General features: G+C 54.3%; 1 protein-coding gene across 1 annotated transcript in view; it reads right to left on the bottom strand.

Annotated features, from left to right (window-relative positions):
• Positions 1–20,645, bottom strand: part of MYO18B (myosin XVIIIB) — a 225,302-nt gene that overhangs the window by 96,188 nt on the left and 108,469 nt on the right. Inside the window, exons 28-33 of the mRNA XM_036013630.1 lie at positions 20,477–20,601; positions 15,628–15,782; positions 11,938–12,061; positions 10,935–11,135; positions 6,647–6,757; positions 2,304–2,408 (exon numbers count right to left, since the gene is read on the bottom strand). Coding sequence (XP_035869523.1) covers positions 2,304–2,408; positions 6,647–6,757; positions 10,935–11,135; positions 11,938–12,061; positions 15,628–15,782; positions 20,477–20,601 — 821 coding nt within the window. The remainder of the gene's footprint in view (positions 1–2,303; positions 2,409–6,646; positions 6,758–10,934; positions 11,136–11,937; positions 12,062–15,627; positions 15,783–20,476; positions 20,602–20,645) is intronic.

The raw sequence follows: 20,645 nt of genomic DNA, 5'->3' as shown, positions 1-20,645 counted from the left end.
CAGCTTCCCCAGCAACGAGGGCCGAGGGGACGGCGGCACAGCTGACCACTCAGTGACCGATGAACATACTGAAAATACCTGACAGCGCCGTGTGTCAGTGGGGACGTGGGGAAGCGAAAATACAAAACGAAACAAAAGCCGATCCCTGCTGGTGACAGTGTGAACTGTCACAGTCACTTTGGGGAACGATTCGGGCCATATCTAATCATTCCAGAATAGTATCGTCGTCCTCGGAGCCGGCAATTCCTCTGCGAGCCACAGACCCGGGGGGATGGTGGCGGCGTGCACAGCGAGAATACGCACGGCGAGTCTGTGTCTATGAGTGGGAGCAACAAAATACTCCCCGGGAGAAGAGTGGAATTTAAAAACATGTCTGCTGCATGGCAGTTAAAGTGAAGGACGGAAGGCTACACGTGTTATCGCTGCCTAACCTCAAACACACAGTGTGGAGGGGAACAAAGGAAAGCACAGAACCCTATGGGCTGGACATCGCCGAAGTTTAAACACCCGTGCGGGGGAACTCACTCTCCAACCCCAGGAGGGTGGTGTCCTCTGGGAGGGAGGGAGGGAGGCAGGAGGGAGAGAGGGGAGGGAGATTAGGGATGCAAACCAAGGGGCCACCTACTGGTTTCGAAATGGTTTGTTTCCTTAAAAAATATCTGAATCAAATACAGGCAAAATGTTCACTCATGCACAAACCCTGGGTGCTTGACGCATAGGCATCAATGACGGTACCCGTTGTACTTTGCCACGTACTTTCGGCAAATGCCTTAACACTTAAACACATTTAAAATGATGAGATGTGATTGTTTGTTGAAAGGCTCCAGCTTGCTAACACAAAATGAGCATTTTTTTAAAATGGAAAGTTCCCTTCCCTTTGCTCTTCAAACTTCTTTTCTTTGACCAATATTTATTTAAAAAGCCTTCCGGTGTTGGATTACCTGCCTTGAGCCCTCACACGGACTATGCGGAATCAAAGGCAAGCTTCCCCAACGATCCCAGCTACCACCCACTGATGCAGAGGGGGGTAACCCCAGCAGCTCTGAACTCTGGGGGTCCCGGTTCTGCTCAGCTGAGGAACCCGACAAGCCAGAGGAGAGGACCATGGAGCCGTCCTGGGGACTCGCGCTGCCTCTCCCTCTCACTCTTGCTGCCACCGTGTTCCTCTTCCAGGCTTCTGTCATTCAATCCACTTTTTTTTTTTTCAAATACGCAATGAGCACCCATTTGTCCAGGGTCTGGCTGCTGTAGATGCCCACTGGAGGCGGCCCCCACTCCTTTGTGAATGAACAAATGACTGGGGGAAGGCAACTGATGGCCAGATTGTTACTAATGAAAAAGACAATGAGTGCATTTTTAGGCAAATACATGAAAATACAGCCCTAGGCTACATGAACAGAAACGGTAGACCCCACGGGAGTCTCCCTGCAATGCTGGGGTTTCCTGTAGCAGCAGCCCAGGCAGAGGAAGGAATATCTGGGGGATGGAGGAGCGATTCCCCCCAACCCTGGAATCAGGAGCTGGCTCTGGGCCGCGCTGGCTGCTATACTGACAGCCGAGGCTCTCTGTAAAGATGAGGGGGTTTGATTTTGTCTTCCGTGGACATCTGGCAGTGTCTGTAGGCATTGCTGGTTGTCTCAGCTAGGAGGGGTGCCACTGGCATCTACGGTGAGGCCCAGGATGCTGCTCAACTCCCCACCATGCACGGGGCAGCCCCCGCCACAAAGAACGAGGGCCCAAGAAGGTCCGAAGCACTAGGGACGAGAACTCTAATACACAGTGATCGCAACGACCCCGAGAAACCTGTTCTCTGGAAGCTCTGACAGCCAACTGGTTCCCCCGAAGCGGGGCAGGCAGGAGGCCCCGGCGAGGGTTTAAAGCTGCCTTTGCCTGACGCTGAGCCTGGCTGCCTCCAGCAAGAGTCTAGTTTTCCTGAGAAGCCCGCCGCCAGCACGGGGCGGGGCCATTCACATCATCCCTTTCCAGAGAGGGCTCTCTGCGCTGCCACCCCTGCAGCTGCCGCAGACTCGGCGACCTCTGCCACTCTGCCTGGCCCGCGCTCTTTACTCTCCTGGGTTCCTCTGAGCACGCTGCTCTGTGTGGGCCCCGGGGAGGCCCGCTCTGGAGAGCCAGTGAGTGTGGGCAGGGACAGAGCTGGCGGAGAAGCGGTCCCTCGGAGAAGCAGGTGGGGGCCTGGCCTGCCTGAGACCCCCCCAGCCGGCCTCCCCAGGCACCCACCTCTCTGACAGGGCCTGAGACAGGGCATGTCTTCTCCCAAACGTCGGCGGGCATCTCCATCTTACCTGATCACACAGCGTTCCGATCAAGCCTTCCAAATCCTGCTTCTCGTGGAGGACCATCTGCTTCTCCTCGTATTCTTGCTCCAGCTGCACTTCCAGCTGGCGGAGCTGCGGGCACAAAGGGAAGGTTCACGCAAGGATAAATGGGCTCCATCCGGACAGATCCCACCAGGCCGGGACCCTCCACAGGAGGAGGGGGTGTGGAGTTCAAGGCCCTTCACCCGGTTCCACAAACGCCGCCCTAAGGGTCAAAGGCAGGGGTCTCTGTTGAAGAGCTCAGGGGCCGAAAAGCTTGGGAGCCGGACAACTACAGGGAGAGCTGGTCAATTATGGGGAGCCCCTACCATTCACTGTGCAGCCCCATCCCCCAGTTCCCTACCCATTCCCTAACAGGTGTCTCCTTTCAAGGGCTTCACCTGGCTGGGATATTTGAAAGTCTTGGCAGTCCGATTTCGTTTTTCAGGCTCTGCACAACACCATGCCCAATCCATGAACATGCACTCACCTCCTTATTAAATATGTAAATCCACTACGATGCAGTAAAAAAAATTGCATTTCCAATTATTTGGGGTTATGGACTGCATGTCTGTGCTTCCTCTCCCCCCGAAATTCACCTGTCGGGGTCCCTCCTGGTGCAATGGTGTTTGGAGGTGCAGCCTTGGGAAGTAATTGGGCTTAGATGATGACATCATGAGGGCGCCCCCCCATGATGGGATGCACACCCTTCTTATGAAGAGACACACCACAGAGCTTGCCCCCCGCCACCTAAAACAAGGCAGGGGCTCTCTGTAAGCCAGGAACAGAGCCCTCACCGGACACCTTGGCCTTGGACTTCCCAGCCTCCAGAACTGCAAGAAAGACACGTCTCTGACATTCTGTTACAGCAGCCAGAACTGACAAAGACATTTGTCTACAGGGAACTCATTTAATTCTCGCTTGGCTCTGATTTCTCAGCAGTCGCCCCGCAGAGCCAGGCATCCCCGCTGGGTGAACGCCCTGCCAGCCTCCGTGCTTCGTGCTGCCTCACCCCTTCACCATCCTCTGTTCCTGGGGCTTCAGGGACCCCATTTCACAGACGGACAAACTGAGTCAGAGAGAGTGCACCCTCCCGAGTCCATCTTTGCTAAGAACAGTTAGCTACTGGTCTCCTGGGCCCGCCCTACAGCCACTCCAGGCAGCAACCCCCCCACCACCCCCACAACCCCCCTGCCCCATCTGCTAGCAATCGATTTCCTGCCGCGGTGACAGACAGCGGGAGCAGTAACTGGATGAGAAGTCAATGTTCGCATCTGTCAGGAGGAGAAAAACACCTTTCCTGACCTCGCTCTCTTCTTTATAAATCTGTCCACGGCAAAGCCTGCGAAGGTCCGGGTAGCACCTCCAGCGCGCCAGGGCCCCAGCCCAGGGCCCTCCCCTGCTCTGAGGCGCCCCTGAAATGCGCCAGAGATGGTGCCGCCTTCACTTGAGGGCAGATGGGCAGGGGCCGAGGGCTTCTGTCTCCTGACCCACGGCGGGGAAAGTCACGGACTGACAGTCGCTTAGGCAGAAAGCAAGTTCACGTCAAAAGTTTTTTTTACGAGAAGTGTAAGGCCCTCGGCTCACATCTGCTTTCAGGATGAAGGCAGGAACACAGCTAAAACAATTTTTGAAAAATATACAAAATAAGGAGAACTACACAGAGAGCAAGGCCGAGTTTTCTGGAGTGTGTTCTGCAGAGCATCCCCACGCGCTGTTCTCAGGGGTGCTGTGGGGGAGGGGAGGGCAGGGAGTCCCCGCTGGAGTAAGCATGGGAGCAACCGAGTGTGCGGATTCTTCCGTGCGGGACTCGTCAGAGCCTTCGGCAGGTCGCAGTGCAGGCAGCGCCAAGCACCGCCCAAGATCGACTGTTACCGAGTGCTTCCTAAACGGCCTTTTGTAGTTCAAACATTTGCAAAATAAAAATTATCCTGTGTCTTGGTTAATAGTCTGGGCTTTGGAGTTCGACAGACCTAAGTTCAAGCCCTAGCCCAGCTACATCCCAGCCGGGGAGCCTCGGGCGTGTCACTTTGCCCACAGAAACAGAGTCCTCGTGAGGGTTCGTTAAGCTGATAGACAGTAAGAACCCGGCCAGGTGCATGGCACCCGGCGGGCGTTCAAGGTTGCCCTTCGTTTCTCCCAAATACGCAATGATGGGAAATAAGCAGAAACGGGCCGCTTGCTGATAACGCCCAGCCCGTCACAGGTTACAAGCCCCTCCCCATTCACTGCCTCCTCTGCACAGCAGCAGAGGGAAGGCAGAACAAGGTCTATCCTTCCTCCTGTTTCACAGATGCGAAAACAGAGTCCCGGGAGTGACGAGGCTTACTCCAGGGCACACAGATCTGGCTGAGCCCAAATCATTGACTTTTTTCTTTCCAGCCTGGGGAGCTCTGGGGGTAGCAGGCTGGGCCCCCCCCGGGATGGCCACGGAACCTGAGGAGGGGGAAGGGCAGAGGCTCAGAGGGGCCAGTTCATAAACACTCCCCTGGAGTGACGACAGGGGGGCAAAGCATCCCGATGTGTCTGGGGACATGCTCAGCCGGGTTCCTGCCTCCTGTGCAAGTTGTGACAGTCACCAAGGCCCCTCCTGTCCTGCCCAGGACACCGCTCTGCAGCGGGCTCTGCAGCTCCTGCCCCGCCTTCTCCTGATGGATTAATCACGGCCAAGGGCAAGTCAGCCACTAAGCTGGTTCCCCGGCTCCTCTCGGAGGCCCCGCTGCCTAGAAATCCGGTGTTGCTCTTCCCTCTCCAACACACAAGGATTCCGTTTCACGGCTCTGTGCAGTGGCTCCACCCTGTGATCTCCGAGAATCTTCACCGTCACCCCGAAAAGTGGCCATTATTGCCCCCTTTGTCAGGTGAGGAAAGTGAGGCTTGTGAGCAGGATATGGAGCTGGGACTTGGTCCGAGCCTCTGGGGCTCCGAATGAAGCGGCGCCACTGGCGTTCTTGGGCATCTCACGAACTGGCCCTCAGTGACCGGAGCTGGACAGGCGGCCAGGGGCCCAGGAGCGTACAGGAGTTCCAGTCGGAGCTGAGGGTTTCCAATCACTTTCCCAACATCACACAGTTGTTATGTTGAAAGGGCAAAGATTCAAATTGAGAGTCTATAAACTTCACCCTGGCTGGTGTGGCTCAATGGAATAAGCACCAGCCTTTGAACCAAAGGGTCACTGGTTCAATTCCCAGTCAGGGCACATGTCTGGGTTGTGGGCCAGGCCAGGTCCCCAGTAGGGGATGCATGAGAGACAACCACACATTGATGTTTCTCTCCCTTTCTCCCCCTCTCCCCTCTGTCTAAAATAAAGAAATAAAATCTTCTTTTAAAAAAAGTCTATAAACCCAACGCTCAGACTCTCAACCCCTGCAGTCGAAAGGTCTCTGCAGAGAGCCTGTTAAGAGAGCCAGTAAGAGGAGTCAACGTCGGAAAATGCTACTCAGCTCCTTTGTGGAGACCCGTGATGCACACGGGGCTTCGAGAGACTCAGGGAGAACCCAGGGCGAGAAGCCGGCCGCGTAAGGCTTAACCCAAAGCCTTATAGCAATTCCCCATTCAGGGTCCATCTTCTGTTCGCATGAGCTGATGTGTCTATAAGGATATTTATCTCAGCCCCGGTGATAACAAGAAATCAGACACATCCTAAGTGTCCAACCACAGGAGACCTGTGGAATAAATCAGAGCACATGCCTACGGTGAATACTTTTAAGCCATTAAACCTGTAGGTTAGATCTGTGTTTACTGACATGGAAAGGGGCCCAGGGCCCAGGACACAGTGCCGAGGGAAGGCCAGGCTTCCCAACTACCTGACTCCATCTGGGTAGAATGCTAGCTGTGTGTGTGTGTGTGTACACACACTGAAAGGGAGAGATGAAAGAACCTTTACAAATAGTAATAGTAATAATGATGGTTTCCTTGGTGGTAAGACTGCAAGGGTTTATTGCTTTCTTGTGCACTGTTTGAGATGCCTGCGGAGAGCTTGGATAAAATTAAAGAAATTATTTGAGTGGCAAGGGAAATAGCCAGGACCTCTTGTTAAAAGGCACGAGTCTGTACCCAAGGCACCAGTCACATGGCGTTTTGGGCTCTTGGCAGAAATCTTGGGGGTGATTATGCTGGACAGTTCCAGAGGCTTCTGGGACTTTCTGGACCATAGTGAAGATAGGCAGTCCTGCTCTAGCGCCCTTGGAAGAACTTAACAGGCGAGAAGGTCTCAGGTGACTGTGGAAGGAGTGCGTTCCCAGCCCTGCATCCCCCTCGCTCTACGGAAGAGGGCAGCAGGCCTGGGCCCGCCCGGTCCCAAGGGTGCAGCTGATTGGCTGCTTACGTACCCGCTTCTGGCAGGACTGGCGGACGTCCTCCAGCTCCTCCTCCTGGTCCTCGCGGTCCTTCTGGTGCATCTGCTTCATCCGCTCTATCTCCAGCTCAAACCGCTGGCGGAGCTGGGGGGCGGCAAGCACAGCCTGTGAGGGGGGCCCTCACCCGCTCCCCTGGACTCCCATGTCATGCTCAGTATTCCAGCTGCATCTTCCCTTTTGGGAGCACACGGATGAGAGCCAAGGTACGCTGCCCAGGGCGGCCAGAAATAGTAGATAAACGGCCCGAAGGCTGCCTCTCTCCCTTCCTGTGGTCGTAACAGACGTCACTAATCTCACTCTTTCCTACTGAGTTACATGCAGCCTCAGGATCCTTCCCCACGCTCTCACGTGGATGAAACCTCTGTCATCCCTGGGGCAGACCGAGGTGCTGGTTTTTGGATGGGTGGAGAGGTGAGTGGATGGACAGTAGGACAAAACTTGAGTGATGAAGGCATGGAAGCCTGCAGAGGGGGATACCGGCCCGAGATGTCGCCTCGGACAATTGACTTTGTCTCTGATGGGTTAGTTCGCCTTCTCTGCAGGAAACCGCCATCCCAGGATGCTCTGGTGAGGGTTTGAGGAGACGGTCCTGGGAAAGCAGGGAGCCCAAGGCCTGGCACGTGCATGTTACTGCCTGTTTCCCCGCTGTCTTCAAAACAGAAAGGACTTCCCGGCAGCCTGGCATAAAGGAGCTGGGACCCCATGAAGGAGCCATCCCATACACGGACCCTCCAAAACTTGCTCAGAACAGGCAAAGAGTTGTGCGTGACATTTAACCATGTGAGGCTGTGCCCTGACTGGTGTGGCTCGGTTGGGCATCATCCCGCAAACCGAGAGGTTGTGGATTCTACCCCCGTCCGGGCACAGGCCTGGGGTGCGGGTTCAGTTCCCAGTCACAGTGCGTACAAGAGGCAACTAACCATTCACTGGCCCTCTCTCACACTGATGTTTTTCTCCCTCTCTTTCTCCCTCTCTTCCTTTCTCTCTAAAAACGAATAAAAACTTTCAAAAACTTGTAAAAAGAATAAGTGAGGTTGTATCACAGATTTTGAAATCGAACGGGTCCCAGTTCTGGTTCAAGGTCTCACTGTCTCAAGCTGGGTAAACAAGAGACCGACCCAAGCTCTTGCTTCTCCAATTCTGTGGCACACACATCGGAGTGACCTCATACACTTTTTAAATTTAAATTTCAGGGCTTCGCCCTAGACCTACCGAATCGGAGTTTCCGGGGGAGAGAGCCCACGAACCCGCACTTTCCAGCTTGCATTCATCTACACTCTCTAATGCGCTCGGTCCCCAGAGGAGCGCAGTGGGTGTCACAGTGGGTGACACCGTGGAGACTCTGACCACTGACCACACTGCCCCGGCACCTCCCGCCAAGCTTCCAGGAGGTTACAGTGACCATCCTCAACAAGAAAATTAAGTTGAGAAAAGACAATCTTGGTCTTCGAAAACCCTCGTGGATGCTATTCCCTGCGATGCAGGGCTGGGATGAAGAGGAGAAAGGACGGCGTGTGCCCCAGTTCTTATTACAGTTCTGGGCATAAAGTACGCTCCCTTTAAATGTCAGCTTCCTGCCTCGCCTTCTTTAACATGACAGAGGTTATGGGAAGATAATCCAAAATGAGGAGCTTAAGCAAGTAAATAAAGTATCTCTTCTTCATTTTTTCCCTACCCACTTGGACACCCCTGACATCTGCAATACCATTTATGTCAAGCGTATATGAGCTCACATAAAACCCCCTGGAAAAAGTGCTATATTGTAATCAATAAATATCTCCGGGGTGCCTACGAGGGCGCAATGCGGGAGGAAGTTACGGGTGAGGCTCAAGATGAATGGAAGTGTTGAGTCAGCCTGGCCTCCCGTGGAAGGCGGGGATGAGCGGTGAGGAAGCTGCACTGACTTTCAGGTCCCTGAGGTGGCAGTCCTGCGTGTCTGCTTGAATGCCGGGTGTCCTGGTGGCTTCTTAAAGAGCTAACACAGGTTTTCAAAGGGCTTGTTTTATTTATTTATTTTTTTTTTAGAGCGAGAGGAAGGGAGAGAGAGACATTGATGTGAGAGAGAACACGGATCTGTTGCCTTCTGCACATATCCCAACCGGGGACCAAACCTACAACGTAGGTACACGCCCTGACCAAAGATCGAACCCACAGCCTTTTGGTGTACAGGGAGGTGCTCCAACCAACTGAGCCACCCGGCCAGGGCAAAGGGCTTGCTTTACTCTTGACTCTGGGCTGCTAGGTGATGCTGCGCCATCCTCCGTGCCCCTCAATGTCCCCCATCTGCACGCACCGTCAGATTTATGGGGTTGGGGGGATCCCAGGGGACTGACCAGACACCGGTTTCACTGTACAGATGAGGAGACTGAAGTGAGAGGAGACAGGGAGCGTGGCTAAGGTCACACAGGCAGTAGGCTGCCATCTGGTGGGATGGTACCCCAGCCCCTTAATTGCCACATGACTGCCCTGCTCCAGGCCTTCACCCAGTCTGTTCCTCCCGCCTGGAATCCTCTTGGTCAGCCAACTTGGATTCATCCTTCAGCTTTCAGCTTTGGTAAATGTCCCTTCCTGCGGGAAGTCTTCCCTGACTGTTCTCCCAACTGGGCTTCCAAGACCGGCTCTGAGAGTTACCCTTTCCATAACACTCAGCGTGACTGTAAACTGTGGGAGGCGGAGGCCAAGTCCGGCCTGTCTGCAGCTGCATCCTTAGCAACTGCAGGGCGCATGCCGCAGAGTGGCTGCTTAATAAATAGCGGTGGACTGAGTGACTAAATGAGCTGTTTTCTGAACTGCTCCAGACTCTGTCCCTCCACATTCGCCACACCTGGGTCTCCGTGCTCAGCAGGACCTGTGCTGATGGACTGAGCGTAAGCAAGAAGCAAGGGCTGGCTCCCCAGATGCCCCCCACCCCACACTCTCCACCTCCACGATCCACCCCCTCCACACCCTCCCTCCCTCGATACCCCCCACCGCCCCCGAACTCATCAGAGCTGCTCAGAGTTCCCTGCTTTACATATTCTCACTGCCGGGCCAAATTTTCTAGAAAAAGGGTTCCCAGCCTTGAAACGCCTTCAAAAACACTGTGCCTTGTAAAATCCCACGAGAAATTTCTTTAGAGCTCAGCATCAGGAAAAGCCTCGCTTCCCCTTGGGAAACTGGCGTGTTCTTATGTTGGGGCTAATAAAGGCACGCGATTCACAGTTCCTTTTTCTCTCTGGCCACCAGGAATTTTAATGCTACAACAATTCAGGGTTATCAGGTCACCTGTTTTGCATATCTGCCTGTGAATACACTGTCCCCACCCCTCCTTAACGTCTGTCTTCATTTGTGCTTTTCTGGTTCAAATTGTTGTATTTATATTTTTTTCTATTTTGTTGTGCACACACCTTACAAGCTGCCTCAAATTCTTCCTGGAACAAGGTAGGTATGTAAACAAACAAGCAGACAAATAAAATATTCATTTGATACCTCGCTGAGCATGCTGGTACTGGAGGGTTTGCTATGCCTGCCGTATTCCCCTCAGTTGTTTTGCATTTCCCAAAGACCAGCACTCCAGTCTTCCTCAAGAATGTGCACAGTGCACACAGTAGGTATTCAAGGCACTGTGGGGGCGCATGGCACAGGCTCCAAATCCCATCCCTGCCACTTTGTCGGCACCTCTGAGCCTCAGCTTGCGAGGGGCAATTAATACTAACATCTCTCCGTACGAGGTTCTTGTGAAGAGCCCTGAGATGATACCGGGGGAGAGCCTGGGGCTGAGTCTCACACACAGACAGCGCTCAATAAATGTCAGATACCGAGTCGACACCAGCTGTGTACCTGGCCTCGTCTAAGCTCTGCAGATGTCCTGATAAGCAAAATCAACAACAACAACAAAAACCCTCCCTTCCTCAAACTTATGTCTGAATGGGGAAGAATAGCATTGAGTAAATTTTTAAAAACACTATCGACTGTGATGGCGGTGGATACGTGAAGGACAAACCAGCTAAAGAGATGGAAAGCGAGTGTGTGTGGGGGTGGGGGGGCGGCTGTTTTCAGGAAGGTGATCAGGGCAAGCTCCTCCAAGGAGGTCACAGTGAGGCTTGCAGGAAGGCAGCAGTGGACTAGATGGTGGAGGATCTGCGTGTCAGACCTGGGGGGTTAGAGGTTCTCTGGGGTCATAGGGAGCCACAGAAGGATGAGGAGCAGCTGGGTGAGGTGCCCACGTTGTATTTTAGTAACATCCCTCTGCATCGGAGTTGGCAAGGAACAGCGTCCCTACCTGCTCCAGCTGCTTGATGGTGTTTTCCTGCTGGCTCTGGACTTTCTGCTGCTCGAGGGCGCTGGACTCCAGCCTCCAGAGCCTGTCTTTCAAGCCAGCGAGGCCGCTTTCCCCCAGTGAGGGCGACTGCAGCAGCTCGCGCTTTTGGCCCTGCAGCATCTCCACCTCCTGCTTCAGCTTCGACGTCTCCTGCTCCTTTTGCTGCAGAGGCAAAGGGGATGAGGATCGGGAGTCACGTGGCCATGCCCCCTCCAGGCTTCCCTCTACAATCTGCCGGAACTTGCCACTTTTCGGTGCATGCCAGCTGCTCTCTGCCCTGCAGCTCCTCAGAGCGCCCCCTGTAGGACGCCAAGGGCTGCTCTCTGGAGCAGCAGGGACAGGCAGGGTAGGACAGCGATGCTTTGCCCCTGGACTTAGACCTCAAAGCCCACAGGGGGGTGCCTGCCCCATTTGAAAGCTGTGCGCCTGCTGAGGCCGAGGTTGAGACGGAGCAGGGAGGCAGAGTGCCCAGAAATGACTCTCCCAGGTTGGAGACTCACAGGGTCAAAGAACTCTGGGCCAGATCACGAAGGGGCCGCGTGCCAGGCTAAGAGGTTTAGAGGGCCCCCCACCCCGAGGTCACAGGGAGCCTGGGCAGTGTGAGGGGCAGCCCAGTACAGTGCCTGTGTCATATTTTAACAAAGCCCCTCCGCCCCGGAGCCTGCATGAGACAGGCAACTGCTACCTCGTTCTGAGGCTCTCACACCTCCCAGGTGAGCACTCAGAGCCCACGCAGGTGACCAGAGCAAATTCAATACTTGAAACCAGGGAGGTCTGGTTCCCAACCTGCTGTCCGCTGTCTGCTGTATTAACACGCCCTGGGACCCATGGCTCCGAATGGCCGGCAGGCCAGGACACTCAAGCAGAGCTCCCTCCCCGTCACCATCTCCAGCAGGCGCGCTGTGGGGCTTCCTGAGACCCAGAGACCAAGGACCAAGAGGCCTCCGTGCCTGCCCTCCCTTACCTTCAACTGCTGCTGAAGCTGGCCCAGTTCCCACCGGACGCTGGTATTCTCCTGGCTCACCTTCTCGCGGAGTCCCTTCTCAAACACACACTCACCCAGGGCCTGCGCGAGCTGCATGTCAAACCTGCCCAGGCAGAACACGTGTCATGGCACTGAGGGGGGGCACCCGGGCCAGGGGAGGAGAGGGGCTGGGAGAGGCAGTCAGCTTGCCGGGAATGGAGGGTGGGAGGGGAGCGAAATAACGGTGGGCTTGATGCTTTCACGCAAGGTCGGGGATCGTGGTTATGTGGTAGGAATCTGGAATACCAGAGAGTAACTTTTAGGGTTTATAAGGAGTTTAATATAAAAATACCGAATACTTATTTAAAATGTAAAGATTTAAATAAGCAACCTTTATCTCCGCAAGGCTGAGGTCTGCTGTCTCGTAATCGCTGGCGGGTGAAGGGATGAATGTGGGTACCCCCACCCAAGCACAGGGGAGCCTGCATTTCATATTTCACTTGCTGTCGTTGGGCTTATGTGCTGATGACCCATGTTAGAGCACGTAACTACTGATAAAATGCTGGGCGGTCACCCATTCAGTCTTGTCTTCCTTTGTTTCCCCAGCAAATAACACACAGACTGGAAAGTCCTAGTCAGGGCCGTCCAGGACTCAGGAAGCAGCTCGTTTGGGGCCCGCCTGCCCTGCAGGGTGGTGACCACTGGGTGAGAAGTTCTCCTTGGACTTGACATCACCCCATGGGGCCATCTCAGCCTTTGGTCCCTCTCACAGGTGAGGAAGCTGACAGAGGTGGCTCTGCCAAGACTCAAGGAGCTGTGACTTGGGTCACTCGCCCTTGGACCACATAGTAGGGCTCCAGGGAACTTGGTGTGACCAGAATGGCCCAACCGGGCATGGGGTTTGGGGCTCAGTGAAAAGGAGGTCTCCCTGTTACAAGTTTATCCAATGTCCTTTAATACTAGATGGTCATTCTAAGCCTCGGACACCTGAGAAAGCCAATCCTGGGTCACACGAGGGAGCCGCTCCTACTCTGGGAACTTCCTAGGAGCTTTCTGATTGGCTGTTGGTGGCACCGTTCAAGAGGAGCTATTGGCTGCCTCTGAATGGAAGCATTGTGATGATAATCCTGATCTGGCAATCCCAAAGCAAGACATGCCTTCTCGTATCCATTTTACAGAAGCAAAGTGGAGTGACTGATAAGCCCAAATCACCAAAGTCGTGGAAGTGGGCTTGAACCCACGTTCTCTTCTGTCTGAGCTAGTCCCCCCACCACCTGCCCATGCCCTGGGACAGCTGGGGAGAGAGACAGTGGGGGCCAGACAACGGCTGGTATTTCAACAGAGCCCTTGGCTTAACAGGCCACTTCACACCAAAGAATGGCTCCTACAGACCCTAAGTCCTAGAACAAACAGACCGACCAAGGCCAGGTGGATCTGCACACACCCTTCAGCCCACCAGGAAAAGGCCTGGGGCCCAGCCTCCGGTGAGTGTGGGAGACAGCCCAGCACAGGCCTTACCCCAAGGAAGCAGGCTGGGAGTTCCATCGGCCCTCGGAACTGAGCTTTGTAGCCCATGGGGTAACCGTGGCAATAAGAAGCCACCCCCGAATGGAACTATTCTGGACCACTCTGAACTCAGAAGGCAGTGTCAGGACCGGAAACTCTACCGGTGTAGGCACCCCTCAACCCTGGGCCCAGAGAACTGAGGAAGCTGCTGCATCTGCAATGCGACCAGACTTAGAGATGAGGAAGCATCGCTAGCTTCTAGATCCCTCCCTCATGAGGGTTGCTCTGCCTGAGTTTCCACCGCGAGGCTGGGACTTCCACTGCCCTCACCAGCGTCCTGCGAAACACTAATCCACCTAGAAAGATAATGGCTCCTATTGGCAATTAGCATCACAACGTGAATTAACTTCTGCCAAGAGAGGGTACAGACCAGAGGGCCTCCCAGGAGGGGTGCACGTGTTAAGAGGAGGAAGTGTAAATATGAAGACGTGGGGACCTCCCAGGGCGCATCCTGGAGAGATTCTTAAGTACCTGGAGTGAGCAAAGCTGCCCGAGAGGGTGAGGGAAATACCAGGGAGATGGAATTTTCTGCTTGCCTAAACTGCAGGGGCAGACCCCTAGCCGTGATGAGAGCTGCACCCCCACGGGCCTCTCAGAACAGAAGTGGGCCCCGCAGATGGGGACCAAGATCGTCACAGCTGGCAGAGACCCGGGGGACCACAGACTGAGTGCCTCTTGACGCACAGGTGGGTCTGGTGAAGCCACTCTTCAGCACTGCGGGGCTGCTTCCAAGTCCAAGGACCCCTCTAAACCATCAGTCGCTCTCTAGCCCAGAGGGGAGGTGTCACTTGAGAAGGTCACCCAGGGAACAACCAAGGCAGGACTAAGCCATTTCCCCCACGGCAAGGACCAGGGTTAGCCAGAACGCCCGTGAGAAGGTGGAGAAAGAAACAGGTATCAAGAAGAAGAGAAGGAGCCTCTCTCATTAGGGTGGGGGTGGGGAGCATGCTAACAACTCCCAAAAGACTTTTTTTTTTCAGATGAAGCAGCCAGCTTGGGAAAGCTCAGGGATGGAGAAGGGAAACTATGTTTAACGCAGATGAAATTCAAACGCTATGTCACTCCCTGCAAATATAATTCAGCTCGCCAATTCTGGGAAAAGAGCAAGGCCACGCCCTGGCATACGTAGGGACGTTTTCCTGTATTTCTATCCCAGATCCTCTAAAACAGGCTGTGTTCCATCTATTTGCCTCCTACGAAGTCTCCATGAGGGCTCGTCTGGCTCCAAACAGGGACCCCTGCGCACCTCTGCCCTCACCACGCGAGCAGCCGAGGTGTCCCGGGATGGAAGCCTCGCAGGTGCGGAGGTTTTGCAAAAGGAAGACTGAGCGTGTGGACCTGGGTTCCAGTCTCGCCGCCACCACTGGCCAGCAGCTGTGACAGCATCCCCAGGGGGACCAGTGAGGCGGTGCAGCTTCAGGACCGGAGTCCTGCTTGCCCACAAGGTCCAGTCCCTGCCAGAACTGTTAGCGTGACAGGAGAGTCTAAACCCCAAGTGAACACGGCAGGGGCTCAAGTTTTTGGCCCGTTCCACATTCTCGTTCCCCCTGTTCGACAGTAGGGACGGAGGGGAACCAAATGCAGTCCAGCTGGACACACCAACCGTATCATCTACGCCTCCCCACAGGGGGCACATTCTCCTCCCCTACCCCATCGGAGGCTGAGGAAGGTGGAGTGACTTGTCCAAGGTCACACCACATAGAAAGGGGCCCAGTGGGGCCTTGACCCCGGGGTGGTGTGGCGTTAGCACCTGCACCCCTCACCACCATGCTGAGCTGTCTTCGCCCTCCACTATCAACTCTTCGCTGGATTAAATGGGGAAGTCGAGGCCCAGAGAGGCCAAGAAATGTCCCTAAGGCCACACGGTCAGTTGGTAATAGAGCTGAGACTGGGTAACAGAAAAGAATCATTTTTTGCTGGATTCTTGGGAGCAACTTACAGGAATAAGGTGTGAGGGGAGGGGGAGAAAATTTAGGCCAGGACAAGGGAGGCAAGCCCCATGGGTGAGGAACCCCAACAGAAGTGAGGGGGCTTAGGAGGAGAAGCCGGAGACCCCAAAAGACTCCAGCACCAATGCAGCCCCCCTGCCCCCGCGCCCAGGTGGCGACGTGGACTGTGACTCACTTATTTTGCTTCTTCTGGAGCTCGTGGTTTCGGCTTTGCTGGTTCTCCAGCAGGACGCGGGTGTCCTCCAGGTCACAGGTCAGGTGGCGGCACTTCCTCTTCAGCTGGTGCGCCAGTTTCTTGGCCCCCTCGTAAGCACTCTGCACCTCCCTGAGCTATGGGGGCAGCAGAACGAGTCCCCCGCTTAGTCCGAGCGGCGGCCATAATGCAGACAGAACAGACACTGGAGGCGGGGACCCTGTCCGGACCACAATCCTCCTAGGTCACCTCGAGGGAGCTGCTTCTCTGAGCCTCGGTTTGCCCAGAGGTGGAATGGGATCACTCCATTGATCTCAATGGGTGGCTTTTAATGTTTCTCAATAATCCTCCTGCCCACCATCGCACGGATCCTTCACCTGCCCTGCCTCACCCTCCCAGTCCCCTGAGTGCTGGATCATTAGCGTCCCCATCAGCTGGCGAGAGCTGGGGAGCGGGGGAGCCTGGAAGCAGCCGAAATGGCACACGGAGAAAACCTCAGCAGAGAACCCCGGAGACAGGCTAGGAGGTTAGAGCAGGTAGGTGGCCCTCTGGACGGCTGGCGTCCACGGCCATGCACGCGCCCGGCCGTGAACACCCCGAAAGGCGAGGCCTCGTGCATCTTCCTCCAGGAGACAGCCTCCCAAAGGTCCTGGTTTCGATCTGGGAGAGAGAACAGCTCAGAACCGTCGCTTTGAAGAAATGGCCTCATTAAAGAGTTGCTTTAAATAAGCAAAACGCTGAGTTAATGAAGCCTGTAATTCTAAATTCAGTATTTGAAGGCAAATGAGATGTTTTCTTATATTCGGCTGCTCAGAGAAGGTTGCGGTTTTATTACTTTTTAATGTAGCATGACTATCCCCTTTCCTTGGGGATCCTGACCCGACTTTATAATTCGCTGAGAAAGAACTGGGCTGCTTCCCTGCCTGGACACCTCTCCAGATTTATCCACGGCTTGGGAAGTCTCTCGGAGGACCGCACGGTAACATCCGTCTTGGACGGGACGAGTAGATCCATCGCCACCGCGGAGGATAATGCGGCTCACTCCCATTGTTCACAAATTCCCTGTGAGCCCCCCCGGCCCACCTGGGCAAGGTGACCTCATGATACCTTTCTCTCACGGGGAGGAGGGGCACGTAATAAAAAGACAGGCAAATATGGCCTCCGCTCTCAGGACGGCTGCCTCTACTGGGGAGACCAAGAAAAAAAAAAAGCAGATGATCACAATACAGCACGATGAGGCTGATAACTTGGAGAAACAATTTGGGGATCCAACCCGACCTGCACCAGGGAAGACTTTCTTGAGGGAATGACATCTCAGCTGAGATCTTAAGAACAGGTGGAGATAGGGAGGTAAAGGAGAGAAAAACCGTTCTAGGAAGAGGAAAGAGCACAGGCACAGGCCCGCAGGTGAGAAAGAAGAAGGTGTTTCCTGAAGGAGGAAAAAAAGGCAGTGCAGTGGAAGGGAAGAGGGGGCCCAGGAGCAGACCCACCAAACACAGTCGGCTGGGCTTTGGCAAAGGAGCAAAGGCGAAGTGATACAGAAAACAGTCTTCCAGCAAACACCCAGAGCTGGGGCACCTGGACGTCCACGTGCAGAGAGGGACCTCCACACGGACCAGCCACCTTCACAAATACCAGCTACGGTGGATTGCAGGTCTACATGTCAGATGCAGGTACTACAGACCTTCAGGGAGGTAACATAAAAGAAACCCTAGATAACACTGGGTTTGCTGATGACTTTTAGACGCCAAAGGCATGATCTATGAAAGAACTGATAATCTACAATTCGTTAAAATGGCCCTGGCAGGCGTGGCTCCATGGATCGAGTGCCAGCCTGCAAACCAAAGGGTGGCTGGTTCAATTCCTGGTCAGGGCACATGCCTGGGTTGTGGGCCAGTTCCCTGGTTGGGGGCATATGAGAGGCAACCAGTCCATGTATCTCTCACACATCAATGTTTCTTTCCATCTCTTTCTCCCTCCCTTCCCATTTCTAAAAATAAATAAATAAAATATAGAATTTGTTAAAATTAAATATTCCTGCTCTGCAAAAGACTAAAAGACTATCAAGAGAATAAAAAGACAAGACAGGTGGAGAGAAAATATTTGCCAAAAAACATATGTGACAGAGGACTGTGGCCCCAAACATATAAAGAACTCTTTAAGCACTACATTAAAAAAAAAAAAACGTAATTAGAAATTGGGGCAACAACTCATTAAAACAAAGTTTAATAGGAAAAAAATTGGGGTAAAGACCTTTAACAGATGCCTCACCAAAGACGGATGGAAAATTTGAAAAGATGTGCCACATCACAGATCACCAGGGTAACGTAAATGACACAACAATGAGATCACACTGCACACATATCAGACTGGCTAAAATCCAGAAAGCCGCCAATACCAAATGCCGGCGAGGATGTGGAGCAACAAGATCTCTCACTCACTGCTGGTGGAACTGCAAAACGGCACAGCTGCTTTGGACGGCAGTTTGGGGGTTTCTTACAACACGAAACACTCTCTTACCATATCATCCAGCAGTCATGGTCCCTGTGATTTACCCAAAGGAGCACAAAACTATGCCCACACCAAAACTGGGACACAGGCGTGTACCGCAACTTCACTCAGACTTGCTGAAATGTGGAAGCTACCAAGATGCCCTTCAGTTGGTTAATGGGTTAACACACTGCGGTACCTCCAAACAATGGAATATTATTCAGCACTACAAAGAAAGGAGGTATCAAGCCAAGAACACACAGAGGAACCTTAAACACACGTTACAACACTGAGCGAAAGAAGCCCGTCTGAAAAGGCTGCCAACTACACAATTCCAACGGTGTGACGGTCTAGGAAAGGCAAACTATGGAGACAGTGGGAAGATCAGTGGTGGCCGGGGCTGAGGGAGAGACACGATGAACGGTGAAGCTTGGGGAAATTCCAGGGTGGTGAGACGACTCTGTGTGAACCTCATGGTGGATACGTGTCATCAGACATGTGTCCATGCCTATGAAGGGTGCAACACAGAGAGTGGAGCCTGATGTACGGTCTGCAGGTGACAGTGATATGTCACGTAGGTCCATTGGTTATAGCAAAAGTAACCCCCTGGTGGGGATGCTGATAGTGGGGGCGGGGGGTGCAAACGTACCCCCTGGTGGGGGGTTTCTCCAAGTTTTGCTGGCAGCCATAAACAACAAGCGTGGCCATGCTCGGTGCTGCGCCGAAGCTGGCTGAGACCGCCTTACGAGAGCTGCTTCGGAGCATCACCTCCCAACCCTACATTCAGGGACAACACAATCGTAACCTAAAACTGGCCACGGTGGGGAAATTTACACCACAGAAATTGGCAGCTGGCCAATACTACCCATCAGGGGGCGGGCGTGTTGGCCTGCTTGCGTGCTTATGTTCAGAGAGCTGGTTGACCTGCTTACCACTGGCTACAGTGTAGACTGGGTACAATGCAGGCAGCGGGGTGGTTGGAGACAATGCAAAGGAGGAAAGAGGCTAACCTAGCATCATATTCCTCAGGAAACGCTGTAAGATTACATTATATTTGTGATGGCAAGGGGCACTTTCAAGAACAAAGGGGAAATGGCAGAACATCAGAAAGGCAGAGGACACGTGACTGGAGCCATGCTGGTGCATGCTGACATTATTATGGCAGCCGGCGGGGAGGCAGAGGGGAGCGGCCGACAGATGCAGAAATGTCCCTGAGCACAGAGGCTGTGCTGGAAGCCTGAAGCGCACTGGGGAGCTGGAATAAAAGCCCTTGGATGAAGTGAGGGCCCTCTGAGAGCTGCGCCCCAGTGAGAAGGGGCACCGAAAATTCCGCCCTCTGGCCTGCAAGGAGGTGAGAAAGCTCAGGGTTGGGGAGTAAATGTCCCCGTGGGAAATCAAACCCCAGGTCTGGACCTCACGTGGGTTGGGAGCACCAGTGGGCACCTGGCGAACATTGCGGACTCCCGGAACCGAGCATTTTCCATCATCTCGGGGGCCGCTGCTGAGGCGAGTGCGGAAGAGCTGCTTCTGAAGGACACGTCCACGGCCCCGTGAGCAGGACACCCCTCTCATCAGTGGAAAGTTACAAAAATAAAAACAAGATCCATTCACAATAAAAGGAAATAGCTACACACACACACACACACACACACACACGGAAATCCACCACAAGAGTCCGAAGCAGGACAAGGAACAACGCATGGCAGCCCCCTGGCGGGTGCAGAGGAACACAGGGATGAGGAGCTCACAGTCGGAATCTACAAAACGCACAAGGAGTCGATCCGCCACGAGAGTCAGCACGACTTGGGGTAACAGAACAGTCCGGGGGAGTCTCGGGGGAGCCTCTGGCTGCAGCGTGGCAGGTGGCAGCGGGGAGAGGCTGGAGGCCAGGAGACCAGCTAGGAGGCTGCCACTCTGGTCCAGGGGAGAGATGCCGGGGGCAGGTTAGAACGGAGGCGATGGCCGTGAATGACACCGGAGTGTTGTAACAGGCTCTTGCGATCATGTTAGCGCAGAGGAATCTGAGGCTCAGTGTGCAAAGTGATATCCACAAGGTCAGAAGGTCAGAGCAGACACGGAACTCGAACTCAGACCTCCTGAATTCACGCTCACATTCGTTACAACACAGAGAATTCTTTCAAATGCCCACCAGGGAAGGAAATATTTTGCATATCCCGAGTGACCAGCACTTGTGACAACAGGGGAGGTGGGAAAACATGAGGTGGTCAGCATGCTCCTTCTCCCTGCTCACCCTGAGTGGGACGGGGGGAGGGGGGAGCAGCGTTAGGAACCGGCACACTCTCTGGGGCCTCCGCGAACCAGCCCACCCGCTGCCTCTTACCTGCTGCTCCAGCTCCCGCCTGGCCGTCAGCTCCGCGTCCAGCCTCTCCTCAGACTGCTGCAGACGCTTCCTGAGAAACGCGTTCTCCATCTGCGCGCAGTCGAAGCGCACCTGCCACTCGTCCGCTGTTCAACAAAGTTGGGGGGACCGGGACGGAAGGCCAGGTGAA

This window comes from Phyllostomus discolor, chromosome 13 (assembly GCF_004126475.2).
Source record: "Phyllostomus discolor isolate MPI-MPIP mPhyDis1 chromosome 13, mPhyDis1.pri.v3, whole genome shotgun sequence".
NCBI lineage: Eukaryota > Metazoa > Chordata > Mammalia > Chiroptera > Phyllostomidae > Phyllostomus > Phyllostomus discolor.
The sequence above is the reverse complement of the archived record's forward strand: the minus strand, read 5'-3'. Positions and strand labels throughout refer to the sequence as shown.